Consider the following 19907-nt stretch of genomic DNA (forward strand, 5'->3'; position numbering starts at 1 on the left):
TCAATAGAATGCCTGCAATACATGAACAGCTTGTGAAAGTACTTACCTGAATATGTAAGTCAGGAGGGAGCACTGAATAAATTGAATCCCATAACAGATCTTTACTCCAATACAATGTCTGTGTGAATACAAAGAAAACACTCATTGGAGATCGCATCAGATGAACATTCTAATCAGCCAATGAGTGTTGAGGCTTCTAAATTCTTAGTATGAGTGAGTGATGTACATGTATAGAGAAAAGCATATAAGATTTAAGTATTTTAAAAACAAATATGATTAGAGAGTTCTGAAAGCAAAAATAAAGCTTATTACAATGTTTTGGATAAATCATACACTCAGTAATTTCTGAGCAATAGTGATGTCCTACTGGGAGTATATTTGTGTTGTGTGTCATGGCTTGTAAAGATAAAGCATTTAAGAATGAAGAGAAAAGAAATAAAGCTGAACAATTATTTGAAAAACTGTCACATGGTTAACTGTGGCACACCTGCATTCTTCATTTTGATTGGGTTGTCAAGGTTCAAAACAGCATTCACCTGAAACATTCTCCAATGTAGGTGCACCCAGATCTTTACATAGAGAAAGGTTGTATCAGTAAAAGATTTGACAATGGGATTATCAAGCACTGGGAATATAAGCACATATTTGTACAAAGGTCTCACATAAGAAAAGCACGAACAAGAAGCGACTAGAATAAAACTAGGATACATTCAACAAGAACTGAAGCACCATAAATGACTCAAGATACAGGTGGACGAAATTTGTCTGAAGTATTTCACAAATATATATTGAATATTATGGAAGGGTATTCCTTTGGAATAACTGACTTGATTAAAATAAAATATACACAAAGATATACCCATTCAACAAATACTGAATACAGGTATTTACTAAAAGACATGTAATATTATGTCATCAGGTTAACATCAAGGTCATGACCGTGACATTTTGATCAATTCTAAATTTTGACATCTATGGAGGATAAAGTAGCATTAACTGACTTTTATTGTTTAACTGCTAATTTATCATGTTTGTATGTCCATGTATTTCATCATCTTTAAAACATGGATGCCAAATTTGATGAGTGAAAAGTAGAATTTTGCTATTGCTAATCTGCTCAAATGAATAAGAAAATACTTTGCTCCAGACTTTGAAGCTGATATTATTTTTAGAAAATAACACAATTAACCAATCATGTAAGTATTTTCTAAACAGTTGAATTCTCAATTTTATCATCTGACAATGTTCTTTACATAAAATCACCATTCAGCTCGGCAATATTTTTACTTACAAACTCATCTGACAATGTTCATTAAATAAAATCATCATTCAGATGGGTATTATTTTACTTACAAACTCTTCATGAAGAACATGAACCAAGAAACATTTGAAAGTCAAATACAAATCTGAGTAATAAGACCACAGCATCTTCACTGTGTTTTGCAAATACATACAGAAAACCCTCGGAATGACAGTACACAACATACAAGTAATATATATCTATATACCACTGCTCTTACAGTACAGATAAAGTTTTACAAACCATAAAATAACATGAGTATTTGTGCTGACTATAGTTGCCCTACGATATTGATTAACTGAGATATACATGTCACGGTCCATCAAATAAATAAATGTTACCAGCAAATGCCTTACTGGCAATGTCTAAATTCTTTGAGTGATAGCACTAGAGATAGGCTAGTCATAAGAGCATATAAGGGATGTCAATAAAAAGGTAAACATGGACAGAAAAATCAATGTCGGTCACTGATATTCATTACCTTGCTAGGTTTTTTGAGAAAGACTTAGCTTTCGATAAGGAGATTTTTTGGGTTGTTAAAAAAATGGTAAACATATTTTCTACCAGTTCAAACATCAATCAGGAAAATCAACATCATCAATATTCACTACCATTGCCAGGTTCGTTTGATAAAGACTAAAATTTATAACCTGATCAATAACTGATAACAATCAATCAGTTCTTTCCAGAAAGTACAATACCTGGCTTACGGCACCAACTTCATTGTTATCACAAAGTTACCAGTGTTTTGAAATACCCATTGGGATTCTGGGTTGGAATTGGTCCCAAGCCTGGAATTTGCTCACAATATTGATCACTGGACTTTTTGGTCCTGACTCAATCATGTGCAAGCCACTGTCACATAGCTGGAATATTGCCAAGTGCAGTATTATACAACAAATCAAAAGTTTGTGAACAATCAGCAGTTCCTCCATCTTTCAGTAAACATGATATGTTTTCAACAGTCCTTTGTCATAACTAATTGTAAAATTGTTGCTCTACATATATGTATGGTAGGATTTGATGTTGAACCACTGTAGCAAAATCATATTTGATATTATCTCAGGGACACATTTCACTGAATTTGCAAGTTATGTTATCATGTTAAATATTTTTAGTCCCAGTGTTTGACAATGCTCACAAAGAATCAAATTATTGAATATGTCTTCATGATCCACGCACTGCTTCATCAAGTTTGAGTGAATGTGTTACATCTCACAGACATATATCTTGGTGAAACAGGGCCTGTAAGTAGGTCACGGCACTTCGGGAGACCTTAGTACTTCCGTCGACAAACAATGTTTCATACAGTTTCGAATGGTCTCACGGTTGTCAGTTGACAGCAAGGAATGGATAATCCTTGAAGGTATAACAAATTTCCGATTTAACCATCCAAAAAAATTAGCCAACTAATACGACTGTCAACAGCTGTGACGGCCAAGCATGGTTGTACACTTGGCCTGGTCTGGAAAAGTCATATTTGGCGGTCGTGCAATTTTGAACCAGGACTGGTTCTTGAATATACGCTGGTACCGGAAGTAAGCTGGGCCCAAGTTGGTGAGAGCAAAGGGAGCCAGGATCCAGCTTAGTACCAAGTTGGCGAGAGCAAAGGCAGCCAGGAACCAGCTGAGTACCGGAAGTAGCGCCTCGCAAGACTTACAGGCCCTACTGTGCACAGAATCAAAGGTCATAAGTTGGGCATATTCCAGGATTCAAACCCACAATCTTAAGATCCTGTCATGTCCAAGAGACATAACTCGTGAGTTGGGTTGCCTTAAGACAACCTGACTTCCTCTGGAGCTCACTTAGTTTAAAAAGTTGTGCTAAGTGATGACTGGTGATTCAAAACAATTTTGCTACCATGACTTAATATCAACCACATGAAGAATTTCTTTAAACAAATTTGAATGTAGCTGTTGATTGGTGAAGTGTGTTAAACTTAACAACAAAAAATCCATTTAGTTGGTGCCAGTAGTGAAGAGTAAATATTCTCAACAGTGAAAGCACATGTTTCCAGCTATCATAAAATGTCCGTATAATGCAGTTATCAGATACTGGTGCTCCACATTACAGTAATCAGATACAGGTGTTCTTCAGGAGTAAGACACAGCTCCTCAACACTGGTTGGAGACCCAAGACACAGCAGCTTAAGCAGTGGTGTTGAGAGCTCCGAATCCAAATCCTTTGGGGCCATAGGTTTTTCCATAGCAGGCTGTAGAGAGGATAACAGTTCATCATTTCAAAGGCCAGTCCATATGATCAATAATTCATTGCAAGCTCTTAAGAATGATCAAAACGTACAATTCTCTACACCATTAGTTCACAGGACCTTCATATTGCATGCAAGGACCCTAGTAATTTGGGGTCCCTGGGACCTCCATATTTGTGAGTGGAGGTAAAACCCTGTATCATCTCATGACAATTCACAATGCAGTATGCAGATCATATAAACAGTATGCAGATCATATAGATGGATGAACAAGATGGAGGTCATACAGACCTGTGAACAACAGGGTGTTCACCATGGTCAAATAGATGGGTAAATAGTATGCAGATCATATAGATGGGTGAACAAGATGGAGGTCATACAGACCTGTGAACAACAGGGTGTTCACCATGGTCAAATAGATGGGTAAATAGTATGCAGATCATATAGATGGGTGAACAAGATGGAGGTCATACAGACCTGTGAACAACAGGGTGTTCACCATGGTCAAATAGATGGGTAAATAGTATGCAGATCATATAGATGGGTGAACAAGATGGAGGTCATACAGACCTGTGAACAACAGGGTGTTCACCATGGTCAAATAGATGGGTAAATAGTATGCAGATCATATAGATGGGTGAACAAGATGGAGGTCATGCAGATCATATACATACAGACTTGTAAACATCATAATGGTCACCATGGTCACATAGATTGGTAAATAGTATGCAGATCATATAGATGTGCAAATAGTATGGAGGTCATACAGACCAGTGAACAACAGGGTGGTCACCCTGGTCAAATAGATTGGTAAATAGTATAGAGGTGATACACTGATGAAAAATATGAGTGGGGGTAGGGGATGGGTTGTCATAAACATCAATGAACAACTTTCTCTGGTGGAGAAGGGGTTTGATTTGGTGTTTCAACTCACATTTACAGACAATCTTGTCTCCAGCCTCACAAAGTGTGGTGGACTCCAAGGCCTTGTTACAATCCTCGCAGCGGAAACACATCTTATGCCACGACTGAAACAGCAAGATTGTTGGAATGTCACTATTTGCAAATTAGACAATGTACCAGTGAGTGAGTGAATTTAGTTTTACGCCACTTTTAGCAATATTCCAGCAATATCATATCAGGGGACACCAGAAATGGGCTTCACACATTGTACCCATGTGAAGAATCAAACCTGGGTCTTCCGCATAATGAGCGAACGCCTTAACCACTAGGCTACCCCACCACCCCTGACAATGTACCACAATAATAACATACACATATACCTCCATAGTAAATTGTTTGTTTCTTGTCTTATGCAAAATTCCAGGTAAATGAGTGGTCTGCAAATAATCAAGGACAAGACAACCCATGATTCATGTTATGAGCATCGATCCATGCAATTTTTAAATGATGACCCGACAACCAAGTCTGCTAGTCCAACTACCTAATTTCCTCAGACGCCTCTTGCGACAAGCATGAGTTGCTGAAGATCACTACAAACCTGTATCTTTACAGGAGTACAATTTATCATTCATTTCCAAATCATAAATCGCATGTCCATTGTACAAATGATTTGCCAACATCATAATTCACTTTTACCAATTGTAATATATTTTGTCAACAGTGAACACATGTATGTTAGGCAAATTGGCAGGCTGATAGATAACACAACAAGCACCCAATCTCAACATCTTGGCAGACATGTCAAAAGGTTAAACAAGCATCCTACCCGGCCTCCTCCAACTACTTTCTCAGCAAAGTAAACAGTTTTCCCGCATCGGGGACAGGAATCAGCTCCACCGAACTTCCTGCCACCAGCATTATCTCCCTTGTTGTCCATCATCACCTGTGCCTTGCCATAGGATGACACATTGCTGGTGGAAGAAAAGTACTGGCTCAGTACAGGACTATCTCCAAAGCAAACATAAAGCATAATACAGACAGCAACCACACCAAATATACTGTGATGGACCACAGGTCCAGTGTAAGTAAACTTAGACTCAATATTATTCGTTACACTGCTATACTGAGTCTAACAAAACCTTGTGGAAGATTGCGTCAGGTAACCTTTGAGCGACCTTTGACCGTCCAATCAAACGCGAGACGGCCAAACAGATTTAACCAATCAGACAGCAGCTACTATTTAGGGTTCGGCGGGACTTACAAAATGGATTTTCTCTTCCCCGTTCCCCAACACTGATCTCCCAACAAATGAAAATTGCATAAAACACAGATATTTGCCCTGCAGTATATACGCTTTGGGGTTTCTGGTGACATGGCTATCATTAGCTAATAATTCAGCAAGCTGACATGCTTGAATACTGACAAAATGCTATTTTCAGCGACTGTTTACTCACTGCTGTGACGTGCCTCACTAGGAACCGATCGTACAGAAAAATCGTTTAGTACAAACGTTTTGGAGGTAAAAGTTCAATAGGTATGGGCGAATGTCAACTTTTGTGATTTGGTAAGCTGTGTTCTGATTGGTCATTTGAAAAGGTTATCTGACGCGACCTTCCACAAGAGTTTTGTTAGACTCAGTATAGCAGTGTAACGAATAATACTGAGCCCAAGTTTACTTAGACTGATCACAGGTCTGACATGTAACCAAACTGAGCTTGAGCGTGCACCATGGATTTAAGATTCTAGTGACATGGTCAAGCACATTGGGAAAATATTGTCATTACACATAAAAATTGAATTTCTAAAACAAGCATTGTCTCTAAGGTGACATAATCCCCCGCCGCAAATTATCAAATCAAACTTATAAAGTAATGAAAGTTTAAGTTGAAGTTAAATGTCGACAAAAACATGACTAATCAACCTCTCTTGATATCTGGCTCTTTAGTTGTTCAAACACACACATATTTTCAAGACTGACTTTGACCTTGACATGAATGTCATAGTGTATGAAATATGCAAAACTAGTACTAAAGAAATTGCTTATTGAAAAACATTCAAGAGAAGTCTTAAAAGTCTATGAAGAAAATCCAGTGAACCGTTCTTAAAATATCTTGCTGACAATTCAGGTTAACATGCTGAAATCTTCAAAGTGTCGTCATGACCCTAAAAATTATGTGAAGGTCACCAAAATTGACTGGCCCTGGGTCTTCCCTAGATGAAGCTTGGTGTCAAATATGAAGAAAATCCAGTGAATATTTTTTGCAACATCTTGCTGACTATCTTAACATGCAATTTAACATGCTGAAATCTTCAAAGTGTCTCTGTGACCTTGAAAATTAAGTGAAGGTCACCAAAATCGACTGGGCCCTGCGCATTCCCTGGATGAAGCTTGTTATCAAATATGAAGAAACTCCAGTGAATGGGTCTAGAAGTATCTAGCTGACAAGCATAACATGTAGGTTAATATGCTGAAATCTTCAAAGTGTCTCTGTGACCTTGAAGATTAAGTGAAAGTCACCAAAATTGACTGGGCCCTGCGCCTTCCCTAGTTAAAACTTGGTGTTAAATATGAAGAAAATCCAGTTAACAGTTCTTGATATAGCTTAACATGCAGGTAAAATGTTGAAGTCCCCTTGTGACCTTGAAATGAAGGTCAAGGTCACCAAACCTGACTTGGACCTTTCTTATACTGTGATGAAACTAGGTACCAAATATGAAAAGAATCTAGTGAACGGTTCTTAAGATATTCCAATTCGTACGGACAGAGCCTAATACTATATCCCCCGCTTTGCGCTAAACGCGCGGCGGGGGATAATTATTATTTTAGAGGCGTTTTAACACAGCAATGCAATATATTGCAACTAAAGATGATCTTTGAGGGGCTGACTTAAACATATTTCTTTATCAATGAAAATCTCAAGTCATCTAAGAATATGAAAAGGTCCAACTGAATGATAAGTCTGTATGGAAAGCTGTACTACTTACTCTCGGCTGACCTCACCAGACTTCCCAGTGTCCATGGACAACCCTGCCCCACCCTGGGCGAACCCGTAGCCCCGGGGACCAAACAGTCGGCCATAGCAGGACTTGCAGTAGATGTGGTCATCATGGTTGGTGAGGGTGGTGCTGTCCAACTGCTTCTTACACTCCGCTGAAATGGAACACAGTCATCATGGATGATGTTAAGACATTAATGATGTTGGCACCTGTTTACCTGATGCTTGATAGTGTGAGTGAGTATTGGTTCTACGGTGCTTTTAGCAATATTCCAATAATATCATGGCAGAGGACACCAGAAATGGGCTTCACATATTGTACCAATGTGGGGAATCGAACCCGGGCTTTGGCCTGATGAGCCAACGCTTTAACCACTAGACTACCCCACCGCCCCCTTGACAGTGTGTGAGTGAACTGACCTCAACAATGTCTTCAGTGATGGATGGTGTGAGAGAGTGATGTAATCCTTATGGGTTCGCATGTGTGAGTAATATAAGCGTGTGACTGATTAAGCGAGTGTGAGAGTAACACATAAGATATAAACATGGTACAAAAAAATCATTTAAAAATTCCATTAAATGGCCATAACCCACAAAAACCATAAAGAATAGCTGAATGTTGCCTTAAACCCACACATATCTACTATGTCTAGACTCCTGTCAACTTACTACAACACAAGCAGAGCTTGTGATACTTCTTTCCCAGTGCACGCTTCTCCTCCGCAAAATACACTGGTTTGTTACAGCGAGGACAGGCATCAGCACCACCAATCTTTGGACCATCACCATTTGTTGCCATGGAGACAGCTTGGGCTTTTGCTAAGGAGGAGACATTACTGAAATGAGAGAAAACTACAGGATAGGAACATTGTCTACAATCTCAAAGTAATATACACATAAACAGTACATGTAAGTCTGTTAGCCTCCACCCATTAACCTTACATGGCACTGTCAGAATTTCTGAAAATGTTGCTGTTATTATTACTTTTGTTTCTATCCTACTACACCGAGAGTGAGTGAGTGAGTTTAGTTTTACTCCACTTTTAGCAATATTCCAGCAATACCACGATTGGGGACACCAGAAATGGGCTTAACACATTGTACCCATGAGTGGGACTTGCACCCGGGTCTTCGGCATGATGAGCGAACGCTTTAAGCACTAGGCTACCCCACCACCCCCACTACAGCAAGAATCAGCACAACATATCTAGCGACCACACCATTACTGTGCCTTAAATGACCACATTTTAAATGATATACTGAAGTCATACTCTATTATGTCAAGCACAGCTTATAATCTTCACAGTTAGTCTAGCCTGTATCTTTACTTTCACTGTATCCAATACATAGTTTATACTGTCATATCTGCAATGATAAATGCTTACAATGTCTATTCTTTGGAAATAATTCCAAGATAACCACTTAGTTTTCTTTCCAGTTTATACAAAATGTCACTTATGTTTTAGACAAAAGACAGTGAAGGTTTTCTTAAAGTTTGAAATTATTTTAATTTAATGATTAGAAAGTCAGTTCTGAATGAACTTATGTAAATTAGTTCCCAGCAGCCATGGCCTGACATTGGGGTATGACGAAGATGACCTGTAAGAGAGCTACTTATCTACACATCACATGTTGTACCAACTGGTACTAATTAACAATCAAACTTACTCCTTGGTTACCTCCCCTATTTTGCCAGTATCCATACTGAGGCCGGAACTTCCTCCTGCAAAGCCATATCCCCGAGGACCAAATTTTTTCCCATAACACGACTTGCAGTATATTTCATCTTCATGGTTGGTCAGAGTGGTGCTGTCCAAGGACTTATTGCAGGTGTCTGCAACAAACACAAACGTTTCAAACTGCAAACTTTTGGAAGGAAATCCTTTGCTTGTTCTGCCCCTCTAATTTGGAACTCTCTCCCTATGACCTTCAATTCAGTAGTTGACTTGAATTCCTTCAAACATCTGCTCAAGACTCATCTGTTTTCATTGTATTTTGACTAGAAACAAATCCCTCATTGTATATATGCATTTTATCCATCTACTGTGTTAGCACTTTGAGCATATGCCTTGTACTTGAAAAAGGAGCGTTATAAATTCACATTTATTATTATAGTGAGTGAGTATGGTTTTAAGCCTCTCTTAGCAATATTCCAGCAATATTCCAGCAACATCATGGCAGGGGTGACACCAGAAATGGGCTTCACACATTGGAATCAAACTTGGGCTGTCGGTGTGGCGAGCCAACGCTTTAACCACTAGGCTACCCCACACACTGGAACAGATACTAAGGAATAGCTTCATAATATCTTCTGTGTTCTGGTGCAAAACTCAACAAGTGGTTGATTGGTGATTTTCAGTCAACGAAAGGTGCTAATCTAGGGAGAAATATTGTAAATCAAGATGTCTATATTCCTTAATAGAAGTCGCTGTCCAAGTGATATAAAATGTTTTTAAGACAGTGACTCCCATAATTGCATAAAACACACCAATCAACAGACATGCATCCTATGTCCTACTGAGCATAAACAGATTGTTTAACCGCTGGAACAGGACAATGTACAATAACATGACATTGGATAAGTTACATGATTAAATGGGCTATTATTCATTTCTTTTTATGACAAATGTTTCCTTACATTAATAAACAGGTTTTCATGCATAGAATTCTGTATCAAATCATGACTTAACTGACAGGATAATTATCATATCACAACAAAGTTAATCATCCAATAGTAGTTATCAGATGACATCACTTTGATGAGATCAAACAATATCCTCAGATAATGATTGCATTAAATTGTATCACAATGCTTTGCAGGCCATTGTTACATCATCAGTTACCAAGGCATCACAATAATATAATATCTCTCTGCCAACAAAGCTGGTTAGCTGTTCCTCTTGCATTCAAGACACTGGATAGCCTGACTAAAAAGATTGATAATGAAACATCATAAAAATGGGAATATTATTTACAATTATCAATATGAATAATGATATGGGTATCTTATAAAACCTACTGAGATGAAATATAGTTAAAATTACCATAACAGACTTATGTTCTAGACAGAATGCAATCTGCCGGTCATGTTTTCCAAGCTGAAAACACTACACTACTTTTCATTGTCAATGAAAGTGCCTTCTCAGATATTTATATGTTAATATCTAGGTAATGATTACCGATTCCTAAGATCTGTGTCAACTGCCAGTCCTTTGCTGATTAAGTCTTAAAAGTCTGCGGCAAGCTTCAGAAGTTTGATCATGTTTATACTTTTAAACACTCATGTTGATATATTTGATATCCACCAATATTTGTGTTGTTCAAGTACTACTTACTGCAGACGAGACATTTCTTGTGGAACTTCTTCCCCAGTGCTCTTGCCTCTTCAGCGAAGTAAACTGCTTGCTTACATCGGGGACACTGGTCAGTTGCACCAAACCTGGGCCGGCCCCCATTAGTTGATGCAGCAGACCCACCAACACTAGACATTAAAGGAACTGGTTCAGGCTGATAAACAGCTGAGTTATGTTAAGTTTAGTTTTATGTCACATCTGCATATCGCGACAAGACCAAGTCTGCATTCATACACATTTTATGTACAAAGTCCAAATGAGTTTTTTTAAAACAATTATATTCACTACATTATTACCGTATATGACCGTCTATATGCTAAATTTTGAGGACCATTAAAAGCAGTCTGTAGAAGGTGGTTGTCTTATCCATGGGTTACGCTTTCGTCAAACTTTTTTCCAGGGGTAAGAAAACAACATCGTATCACTCCGCGTGAACAAACAACAGAAGACGACATTGTCAGTAGAGACGTCAAATTTGCAATTAAACATCACTAGACAAGATTATTTACCTTTTAAGTTCTAAGTTGTTTTTGGTGGGCATTGTATTATTTGCAGGGATTAAGATTACCATGTGTATCTGAGCCGGAAATAGCAATCAGCTGTGCACGTTTCCCGGCGATCAAGTTAAAACATGCACAATAATATAACGGGACGAATTCTGATGCAGTCATCAGTAAAATGTAATACAGAATACTATTATTTAACCCAAAGAAATATATCCTAGCATTGTGTAAGTTTAATTACAGTTTTTGCTCTATAAATTAATTAAGATTAAGATTACCATGTGTATTTGAGCCGGAAATGGCAATCAGCAGTGAACAAGTTCAAACATGCACAATAATATAACGGGACGAATTCTGACGCAGTCGTCAGTAAAATATAATACAGGTACTATTATTTAACCCAAAGAAATATAACCTAGCATTGTGTAATTTTAATCACAGTTTTTATGTAAAATATATATAATCAACACTAAGGTTATACGGACCCTCATGAACGAGGTAAGCAGAAGTTGTGCAGCACATGGAATGGGGTAAAATACGGAAGCCATTTAAATTCACACATTTTTACCGATGTTACTGTAAACTAGCAGTCAATGGAAAATGAGGCGGTAATCAGCCTAACCACCTGATCCCGTTAGTTGCCTCTTACGACGAGCATAGGTTACTGAAGACTAATTCTAACCTGGATCTTCACAGGTGTTAATGACAGTGTGAAGTCATGAAATTTATCGATATTGATTCTATCTATATGTGTGTAGTGGCCGAAATATGTGTACAGCCTGGGAATTCGAACCCTGGAATTGATTTCGCTATATCCAGGCTACACCAATGCAAGTAAAATATTGCCAGGACAGGTAACCTTTACTGTCAGCTTGCACCCAATGTTAGCAACAATTTCCATGCATTGCATCAGTTTAGCTAGTGTAAATTGCCTGTATTAAATAAGTCTTCTATCATGTGCATCAAGTGATCTCACAACTAGGCAAAATTGTTCTATGAAATACAGTAATTTCCCAAAGCCAGGTTGGTCACAGAGAGTCCTTGGATGAGTGACCATGTTTGACAGCTAGGCTCTTGAGTTTCTAGGAATTCTGTCCTGCCCCACAACGAAGCACCTATGTGGTTACACCTCAGGTAAGTGAGTTTGTTCAAAATTTCCTCTCTTCACCCAGCAGAAAATGAGTACCTGGTGGGATAAGTCATATGACCATTACCCTTGTTGCGGCTCGCACGCAGCTTGGGTTATCCGGAGTAATAATGTCCGTCATGTTCTATGTGCTTAGAGCATGTCCCTGTGTCTTGGAGTTCAGGGCTATACAAGTGGTCAATTATTAGGGCTCCTTGCCTCTAGGCAGGAGACCTATTGTAATCGTTCGGATTATTATTATTATTTATTATTCCGCCGATTTTTGTACCAAACCTAACTCCTAAACCAATGCTCCGAATCACTTACACAGATGCGCACCGAGGTGTAGATATTCCCCTTAAAAATCTCTAGGCTCTTGGCCCAATAGCAAAGGGGCGATAATTCAAAATTAATTCGAAAATTTCAACGTTTGACAGAAAATATCTCAAGAACTAATTGTTCCGACACTTCCAAATTTCTTGTACAGATGCACAATCGAATACCCAACAATTTTGCCTGTCGCCTGGGTCAAGTCGCTAAAACGTACCGTTTGGCAGTTATTTTTGTTTTCAGTTTTTCTGAGTAGTTTGCTCCCAAAATGTGCAAATTCTGCACAAAAAGTGCCAGTATGGTAGATGATGTCCTGGTGATTCCAGAACACTAATTGTTTTGAACGTAGACCCAAGATCAACTGAGATACAGCCTTTTAAAGAGGGAACTATTTCTTCTCCGGGAACTACTTAAAAGGTCCATGACCCCCGTGACCCCGGCTGTATTTGGAAGATCCGCTCGCCTGTCAAAACATGTGTTCTGGCTCCGTTTTGGACGATGATATCTAGCCCTCAGATACAATAGATAGGTAGAAAGTAAAGCCAAGGAGACCTCATCGTTGCCCGCAACTATATTTATCATTATTATTTTCAAGGTCAAGTTTACCTCCGAGCTTGACTGCTCTTTCCGTAATCTGAAGACAGTCCTGCTCCCCCGGCAGCAAAGCCATACCCCTTTGGACCAAAGTTCTTGCTGTAGCAGGATCGACAGAACAAGCTGCCGTCATGGTCATTCACTGACGTACTGTCCAGTAGTTTGTTGCACTGGCCTGAAACAGTCACGGAAAAATTTCTAACAAATGTAATTCTTGGATTCTCTGTCAAGGTGAACATGGTGAAAAGGTTTACCGGTATTTTACCCATTCACAGCAAGAATCATTTGACATCATGGTAGCATTACCCAAAGTGAATATCACAAATACAAAATGCAGCACAAATATACACTGACACAGGGAAAGGAATATATCCCCATTCAGTCTCCTTACCATCAACATGATGCTACTCCAGTTTGATAAATAGCCTAGTGAACATATGAGGATCTCTCTACAGAGCTTTGGCCAAGTGAACCCTGAACAAAATTTGACCATCACTAAAAATAATGAGCCAATCAGATGTCAGCTTTCTAAAATGATTTGGCTTTGTTTCGTATCAACCTCCATTTTGATATTTCAGTTTGTACAAATGAAAAGCCAATAAGAAATCAAACACACCCTTGATAGTACACCTTTTAGGTGTAGATGCCATGGCTTTCAGAAATATCCACAAGACTATAATATCATGTTTTGTAACAAAAGAATATTAATCACGGCAAAAAGATTTAAAAACCTGTATCAAAATGACCATTGGATTGCCTCTGCACAGCATTTCATTGCCAATGCTATCTACACTATGTTCAATCATCACTCTTGAGTGAATGTGTATGACTGCCTACAAAAGATTAACATCTCTCTAATTTACTTACTGCATTTCAAACACAGTTTATGGAATGTCTTCCCAATTGCTTTCAGCTCCTCTGCAAAGTACACAGACTTGCTGCATACAGGGCACTTCTGGGCCATCTTGAATCTGCAAACAAGCCATCAATGTTATCGTAATAAGTCATAGTGTGTCATACAGACCCTGAAACAAATTTATCCAAGATAGCCCATTCAAGTCAAGAATATGTGGCAAGTCTAGATTTCCACAATTTCATGGTCTGGAGACACTTGATATGTACTGCTCCCCAAACTGCCCACACCCAGGGGTGGAATAACTTTAAAATTGCTAGTGTACTCCGGTACAGAGGCACATGTAAAATCACTTGCCATGATAATTTTTCCACTGTATCGGCCGATTTTCTTGTTGATTTTTTAAATAAACAACATAATTAACATTGGAAAGTCAACTGGACACTGGTACAGTGTGATATACAAATTTGCTTACCCGACAGAAAAAAACACTAGACTGGGACGTTGGGAAATGGGTTATTTCCAATCGACACCTCTGATGGAAGGGGAGGTGTTGGGGGCAATATATTCCTGTGACACACACTTTCAGCATTAGGTCAGTAATGGGTGATAAGAATCTTTGCAAGTGTTGTGAAATTCCAAGAAATTATCCCTCTGCAGATTTGTTTAGTTTCTGAAAATGAAGAAAGTCTCTGGGTTCCATTTCATTATATTTTATCAGGGCTCCGTTTCATTATATTTTATCAGGGCTCCATTTCATTATATTTTATCAGGGCCAGTAAATTTCCATAGTCAGAGGCACAGATAATCTGCGTATCTGGGTAAAATATGCATACAAAATGTCCAAATACATATTGAAAAATAATTGTAGCATACCAATTACGCATTGAAAAATGTTAGATACGCAAAAGGTTTAAACATATGAATACGTAATATATTTTAAAAAAATCGCGTGCGTAATGCAAAAGACATGAATTGCTATCGTTCGTGTTGACAGGTTATGTTAGCACTTTCTAAGAGCAATCTCGCGAATGCAGCTTACAGATTTTGCCACGCGATCGCTCATTGGTCTGGTTAAAAATATCGTCCATCAAATCGCTCGTCTCACGAATTCCATTGTTGTTATCAAAACCGTCTGAAGACTAAGGTTAAGGGCTCTTCTTGGTTCCAAAATATTGGATGTCCTCCTCAAAATAAGTATGCTAGGCCACCTCTGAGTTCATTTGACCCTCATTCCTCTATCCGTCACTGGCTGAGGAAACGAAGACGAAAGGGCAGACTGTTCGGTGAATACATCCCTCGGCCTGCTAAAGTGCCAAAATCCAGCAGTCACACCAACTCACCATACACGGACTATAACTTCTCATATTTACCTAACTGATAACACAAGGAATCATGTAAAGTGCCAGAGCAATAAATCTGAAATCCGTCGTGAGGCTGAGCGATACTCACTTTGTTTTTATTATTTTGTCAAGATGATTTAATTTACGTTTGGTCACTCAGCAGCTTAAATTAACAATGGTTACGATGATGGTGACACATTTCAGTGATATTTTGAACTGTTGTTTAAGTTACAGACATTATGAACATGCGAGCATGGTCGACTTGATTGTAAATGAATGATTTATTTATGAAATCATTTCCATAATATTTAAGTTGGTCTTGCTTAGGTATGACATAAGGCAGTACATACCTGCTTAGTAATCAAACTCAATGACATAAAGTTAGGTGAGTAAAATCACTGAAATACCCACATATTTGAAAGCAGTGGGTAATGGAAAATTAAATACCCACTCAACATTCATAATACCCACTCCAAAAAAATAGAGTGGGTACAGTACTCACATAAGACAAATCTTATCTGGAGCTCTGCATAGTCATTGGCCTGACTGGCTAGTGACTTTTCATGGGGTCATTTTGTAAATATATCACTCTCTCAGACGTGTTAAGTTATTATACACTTATATCATGAAAGATTATGGCCTGATAATAATGTTCATAATATTAGGAGCTTAATCATGATGAAACCTGTGTCATGCTGACAATATCTTATTCTCAGCTATTTTTGTAATCTGTTTCTTAGTTTCTACATTCAAATTTCGGGCTCGTGAATTATTTTGTGGGCTAGGAACTTTCAGGCATAGCTTCCCCGACTGGCTAGCAAAATTTGGAAACTATACTGGTACTAGACTATATATAATATTATAACCTGAATATATATAATTTTGATTGTAACAAATGAACCCATTTAAATTGAAAATGAGACCCAGAGAGACCAGAGAACCTGAGGAAATCTAGACTTGCTTCATTTGGGGCTTTAACACTGCAGAGAGGGCTTGTCATGTCTTTACAGTACATAGCTGTACTAATGCTAAGATGGTGAAAGATCACTTGTACTTCATAAGTAACAGGGCCAACTAGTGGTGTAACGACTCATCGATAGTATCGATGTTTGCGATACGAGTGTATCAATACAAAACACATTTAGGCAATATATCAGGATATTTATATCACGAGGGCCAATGATACATCGATGTATCGCCGATATATCCCTATACTACTTATATACTGCTTGAAGTTGTAAGTATTAAAGCATTAGGAATAGGAATGGAGTCTCTTTGAAATCCTTCGAATTTTAAAAACAAATTGAGCCTTATAGGAATTTGTTTGTGTCTGTTATCTTTGTTACATGAACAAAGGAGTTGGTGTATAAGTGAAAGAGTGTGAACATTTTTCAAACTCTATGAACTGTAGAATTCTTGTCTTCAAGTATTTGAAATATGTTTTAGTTGCTTAACAAATAACACTATTTATTTACAACTATGAACGATATCTTAGCTTTGTTAAAAAAGTGAACATTAAATTTTGAAAGCATACTTAAGAGTTTTTTTCAGTGATTCTAAATTCTGATATAAGTTACATTGAATTGTTTGTGAAAGCATTGGTGCAGAAACAACTTCCCAAGGGAAATTTCAGTTTCAAACTTATATCTGTTAGATCAAAGTATACTGAATATGTTTGGCTGTACTTTCTTCAGCATTAAATGCTGAAACTTTATTAGATGGAACAGCTTTTTAAGTGTGTGTGAATGTAACACACATTCTGCTGTATAACAAAATAAAGTTTCAGTCACCTTATCTATCATATCTGTTCTGTTTTTAAAAATTGTAAAGTATCGGGATATGTATCATATCGCCACCATTGAATCGTGATGATAATTGTCTTGCAGGTTCCTTGCCAATACTTTCATGATATATCGACGCGCCACATTAAACTAGTATCGGAATATATCATCTCACCACTTAGGCCACCATACACAGCTCTAGGACCAACAAGAGATTTTACCATGTGTATTTATGTTATGTTAAGTTTTCACATAATAATTTTCTTGTCTTAAATTCTATATGAACATGATGAATGCAATATAAAAAGGAATTGTTATATCACCTCTGAACTTATGGGGGGTAAATCTTTTAAAGGAAAAGAATAGAATATTTTGAATGTGGAACAGCACTTTGAACCATCCAAAAGATAATTGCATCTGGACACGAAGACTGATATTTTACTGTTATTCTGGATCCTAGATAATTCCCTGACTTTTCCCATATCCTGTTACCATGGTAACTGTTGCTATCACCACATTAGTTTCAATCATTAGTTGGCATATTTCTCATTAGCAAGATCAGTTATCTTTTTGTTACCATGGTAATGAAATATTTTAGAAACTTATGAGATAACCCTGATAAACATGCCAGACACGTAGAAAGGGGACTTACATGATGGAAGCAATGTTTGATTTTCAGATCAGTTCATAGGAATTTATTTCAGGTTCTAAACTACATGAAACAAGTGTCCTTTCAACATGATCAACAATTTGTGACAAAATCATCATTTTGTCATGCATTTATTTCAACTTCTTATTTTGCTGAATTCCAAGGCATTTTAACATTGTATACAGTGCAAAAACGTTAAACTACCGGGAATCGTCCTTATTTTTATAACGAGTTTTGATTTTTTAATTTAAACCAATGGGCTTAAATTTTAAATTACTTTTAGAGCGATCTCACTACTGAGATGGGCTCACTACTGGACACGATAAGAACAGATTGACCGTGGTCATGGGTCACAGTCTCTAAGTTATGGTGATCTTAAAACATCTTGTGAATGTTCCAAAATGGGGAAGTCCCCAAAAATATTGAACTCTTTGTTTCCAAAGGCAGATCAATGACCGAAACCCTGATTTCAACGCAGCAATTTGAATTTTAAAAGAGTTCTCTCACATTATAATACTTATGTTTCTCAGATGTTATGTTCATGGAAAAAGATTCGTTCCATTAAAAGTTAAAAAGAACAAAGTTTCAGAAAAAATGTTTCTCAGATGAAATGGGTCAAATTTGAAATTAAGCCCAGGGCTTATATACAAGGATTCCCAGTAACAACTAAAGTCTCATGATGAGTGAGTGTTTGTGTATTGTGGCAGTAAAGTAACACTTTATTTCATCACAGTTTAGTTTAGTTTATGCACATTATTATCAATGACACAAAGTTCACATCAATAATCATTAATAATATTTCCAATCAATGATGTTTATGATTATCAATCCTTTAGCAAGCCCTAGCTGTTTCTCAATTTATGTTATTTTACACAGCTAAAAGCTGATGTTATGGCTTGGGAGAAATGGCCTGTATTCCACTGATAAAAGACAAAAAAACAGGAAGAAGTTGTGATGTAACAATACACTAACCTTTAAATTCATAAAAATAGGATCCTATGAATAATCCAAATTAAAGACAAAACAAGCATTGTCACTAAGGTGATATAATCCCCCGCCGCAAATTATCAAATCAAACTTATAAAGTAATGAAAGTGTAAGATGAACTTAAATGTCAACAAAAACATGACTAATCAACCTCTCTTGATATCTGGTTCTTTAGTTGTTCAAACACACACATATTTTAAAGACTGACTTTGACCTTGAATATTTTTTTTGCGATATCTTGCTGACTATCTTAACATGCAAGTTAACATGCTGAAATCTTCGAAGTGTCTCTGTGACCTTGAAAATATAGTGAAGGTCACCAAAATTGACTGGGCCCTGCACCTTCCCTGGATGAAGCTTGGCATCAAATATGAAGAAACTCCAGTCAATGGTTCTTGAAGTATCTCGCTGACAAGCATAACATGTAGGTTAATATGCTGAAATCTTCAAAGTGTCTCTGTGACCTTGAAAATTAAGTGAAGGTCACCAAAATCGTCTGGGCCCTGCGGCTACCCTGGATAAAGCTGGGTATTGAATATGAAGAAAATCCAGTGAACAGTTCTTGATATAGCTTAACATGCAGGTAAAATGTTAAAGTCCCCTTGTGACCTTGAAATGAAGGTCAAGGTAACCAAACCTGAGTTGGACCTTTCTTATACTGTGATGAAACTAGGTACCAAATATGAAAAGAATCTAGTGAACGGTTCTTAAGATACTCGAATTCGTATGTACGGAGGTACGGGCGGATGGACGGAGCCTAATACTATATCCCCCGCTTTGCGCTAAACGCGCGGCGGGGGATAATAACTATTTCTTTCCAATTTGCCTGCAAAGAAACTAAATTTAGAACCCTGGATAAATCCCTGCAAATATCTTGGGGCAGGCCTAGATGACTTTCTGAAAACATTCTGTAATATCACACCCTTGTAACTCATGTCTCCCTGGTTGGACTGTCTGCCACATTATTTTCCCTACTGCCT

General features: G+C 37.7%; 1 protein-coding gene across 2 annotated transcripts in view; it reads right to left on the reverse strand.

The window, feature by feature from the left end:
* Window positions 1-452: 452 nt before the first annotated feature.
* Window positions 453-19907, reverse strand: part of LOC124281826 (muscle LIM protein Mlp84B-like) — a 30454-nt gene continuing 10999 nt past the window's right edge. For both annotated transcript variants that reach the window (XM_046717821.1, XM_046717822.1), the window contains exons 2-10: window positions 14182-14285; window positions 13327-13489; window positions 10744-10889; window positions 9077-9242; window positions 8078-8244; window positions 7398-7563; window positions 5239-5383; window positions 4444-4537; window positions 453-3512 (exon numbers count right to left, since the gene is read on the reverse strand). In XM_046717821.1, coding sequence (XP_046573777.1) covers window positions 3448-3512; window positions 4444-4537; window positions 5239-5383; window positions 7398-7563; window positions 8078-8244; window positions 9077-9242; window positions 10744-10889; window positions 13327-13489; window positions 14182-14285 — 1216 coding nt within the window. In that variant the 3' untranslated portion in view covers window positions 453-3447. The remainder of the gene's footprint in view (window positions 3513-4443; window positions 4538-5238; window positions 5384-7397; window positions 7564-8077; window positions 8245-9076; window positions 9243-10743; window positions 10890-13326; window positions 13490-14181; window positions 14286-19907) is intronic.

The sequence above is a fragment of the Haliotis rubra genome, unplaced genomic scaffold, assembly GCF_003918875.1.
Source record: "Haliotis rubra isolate DU_JTF1 unplaced genomic scaffold, ASM391887v1 Scf29, whole genome shotgun sequence".
NCBI classification, from domain to species: Eukaryota; Metazoa; Mollusca; class Gastropoda; order Lepetellida; family Haliotidae; genus Haliotis; species Haliotis rubra.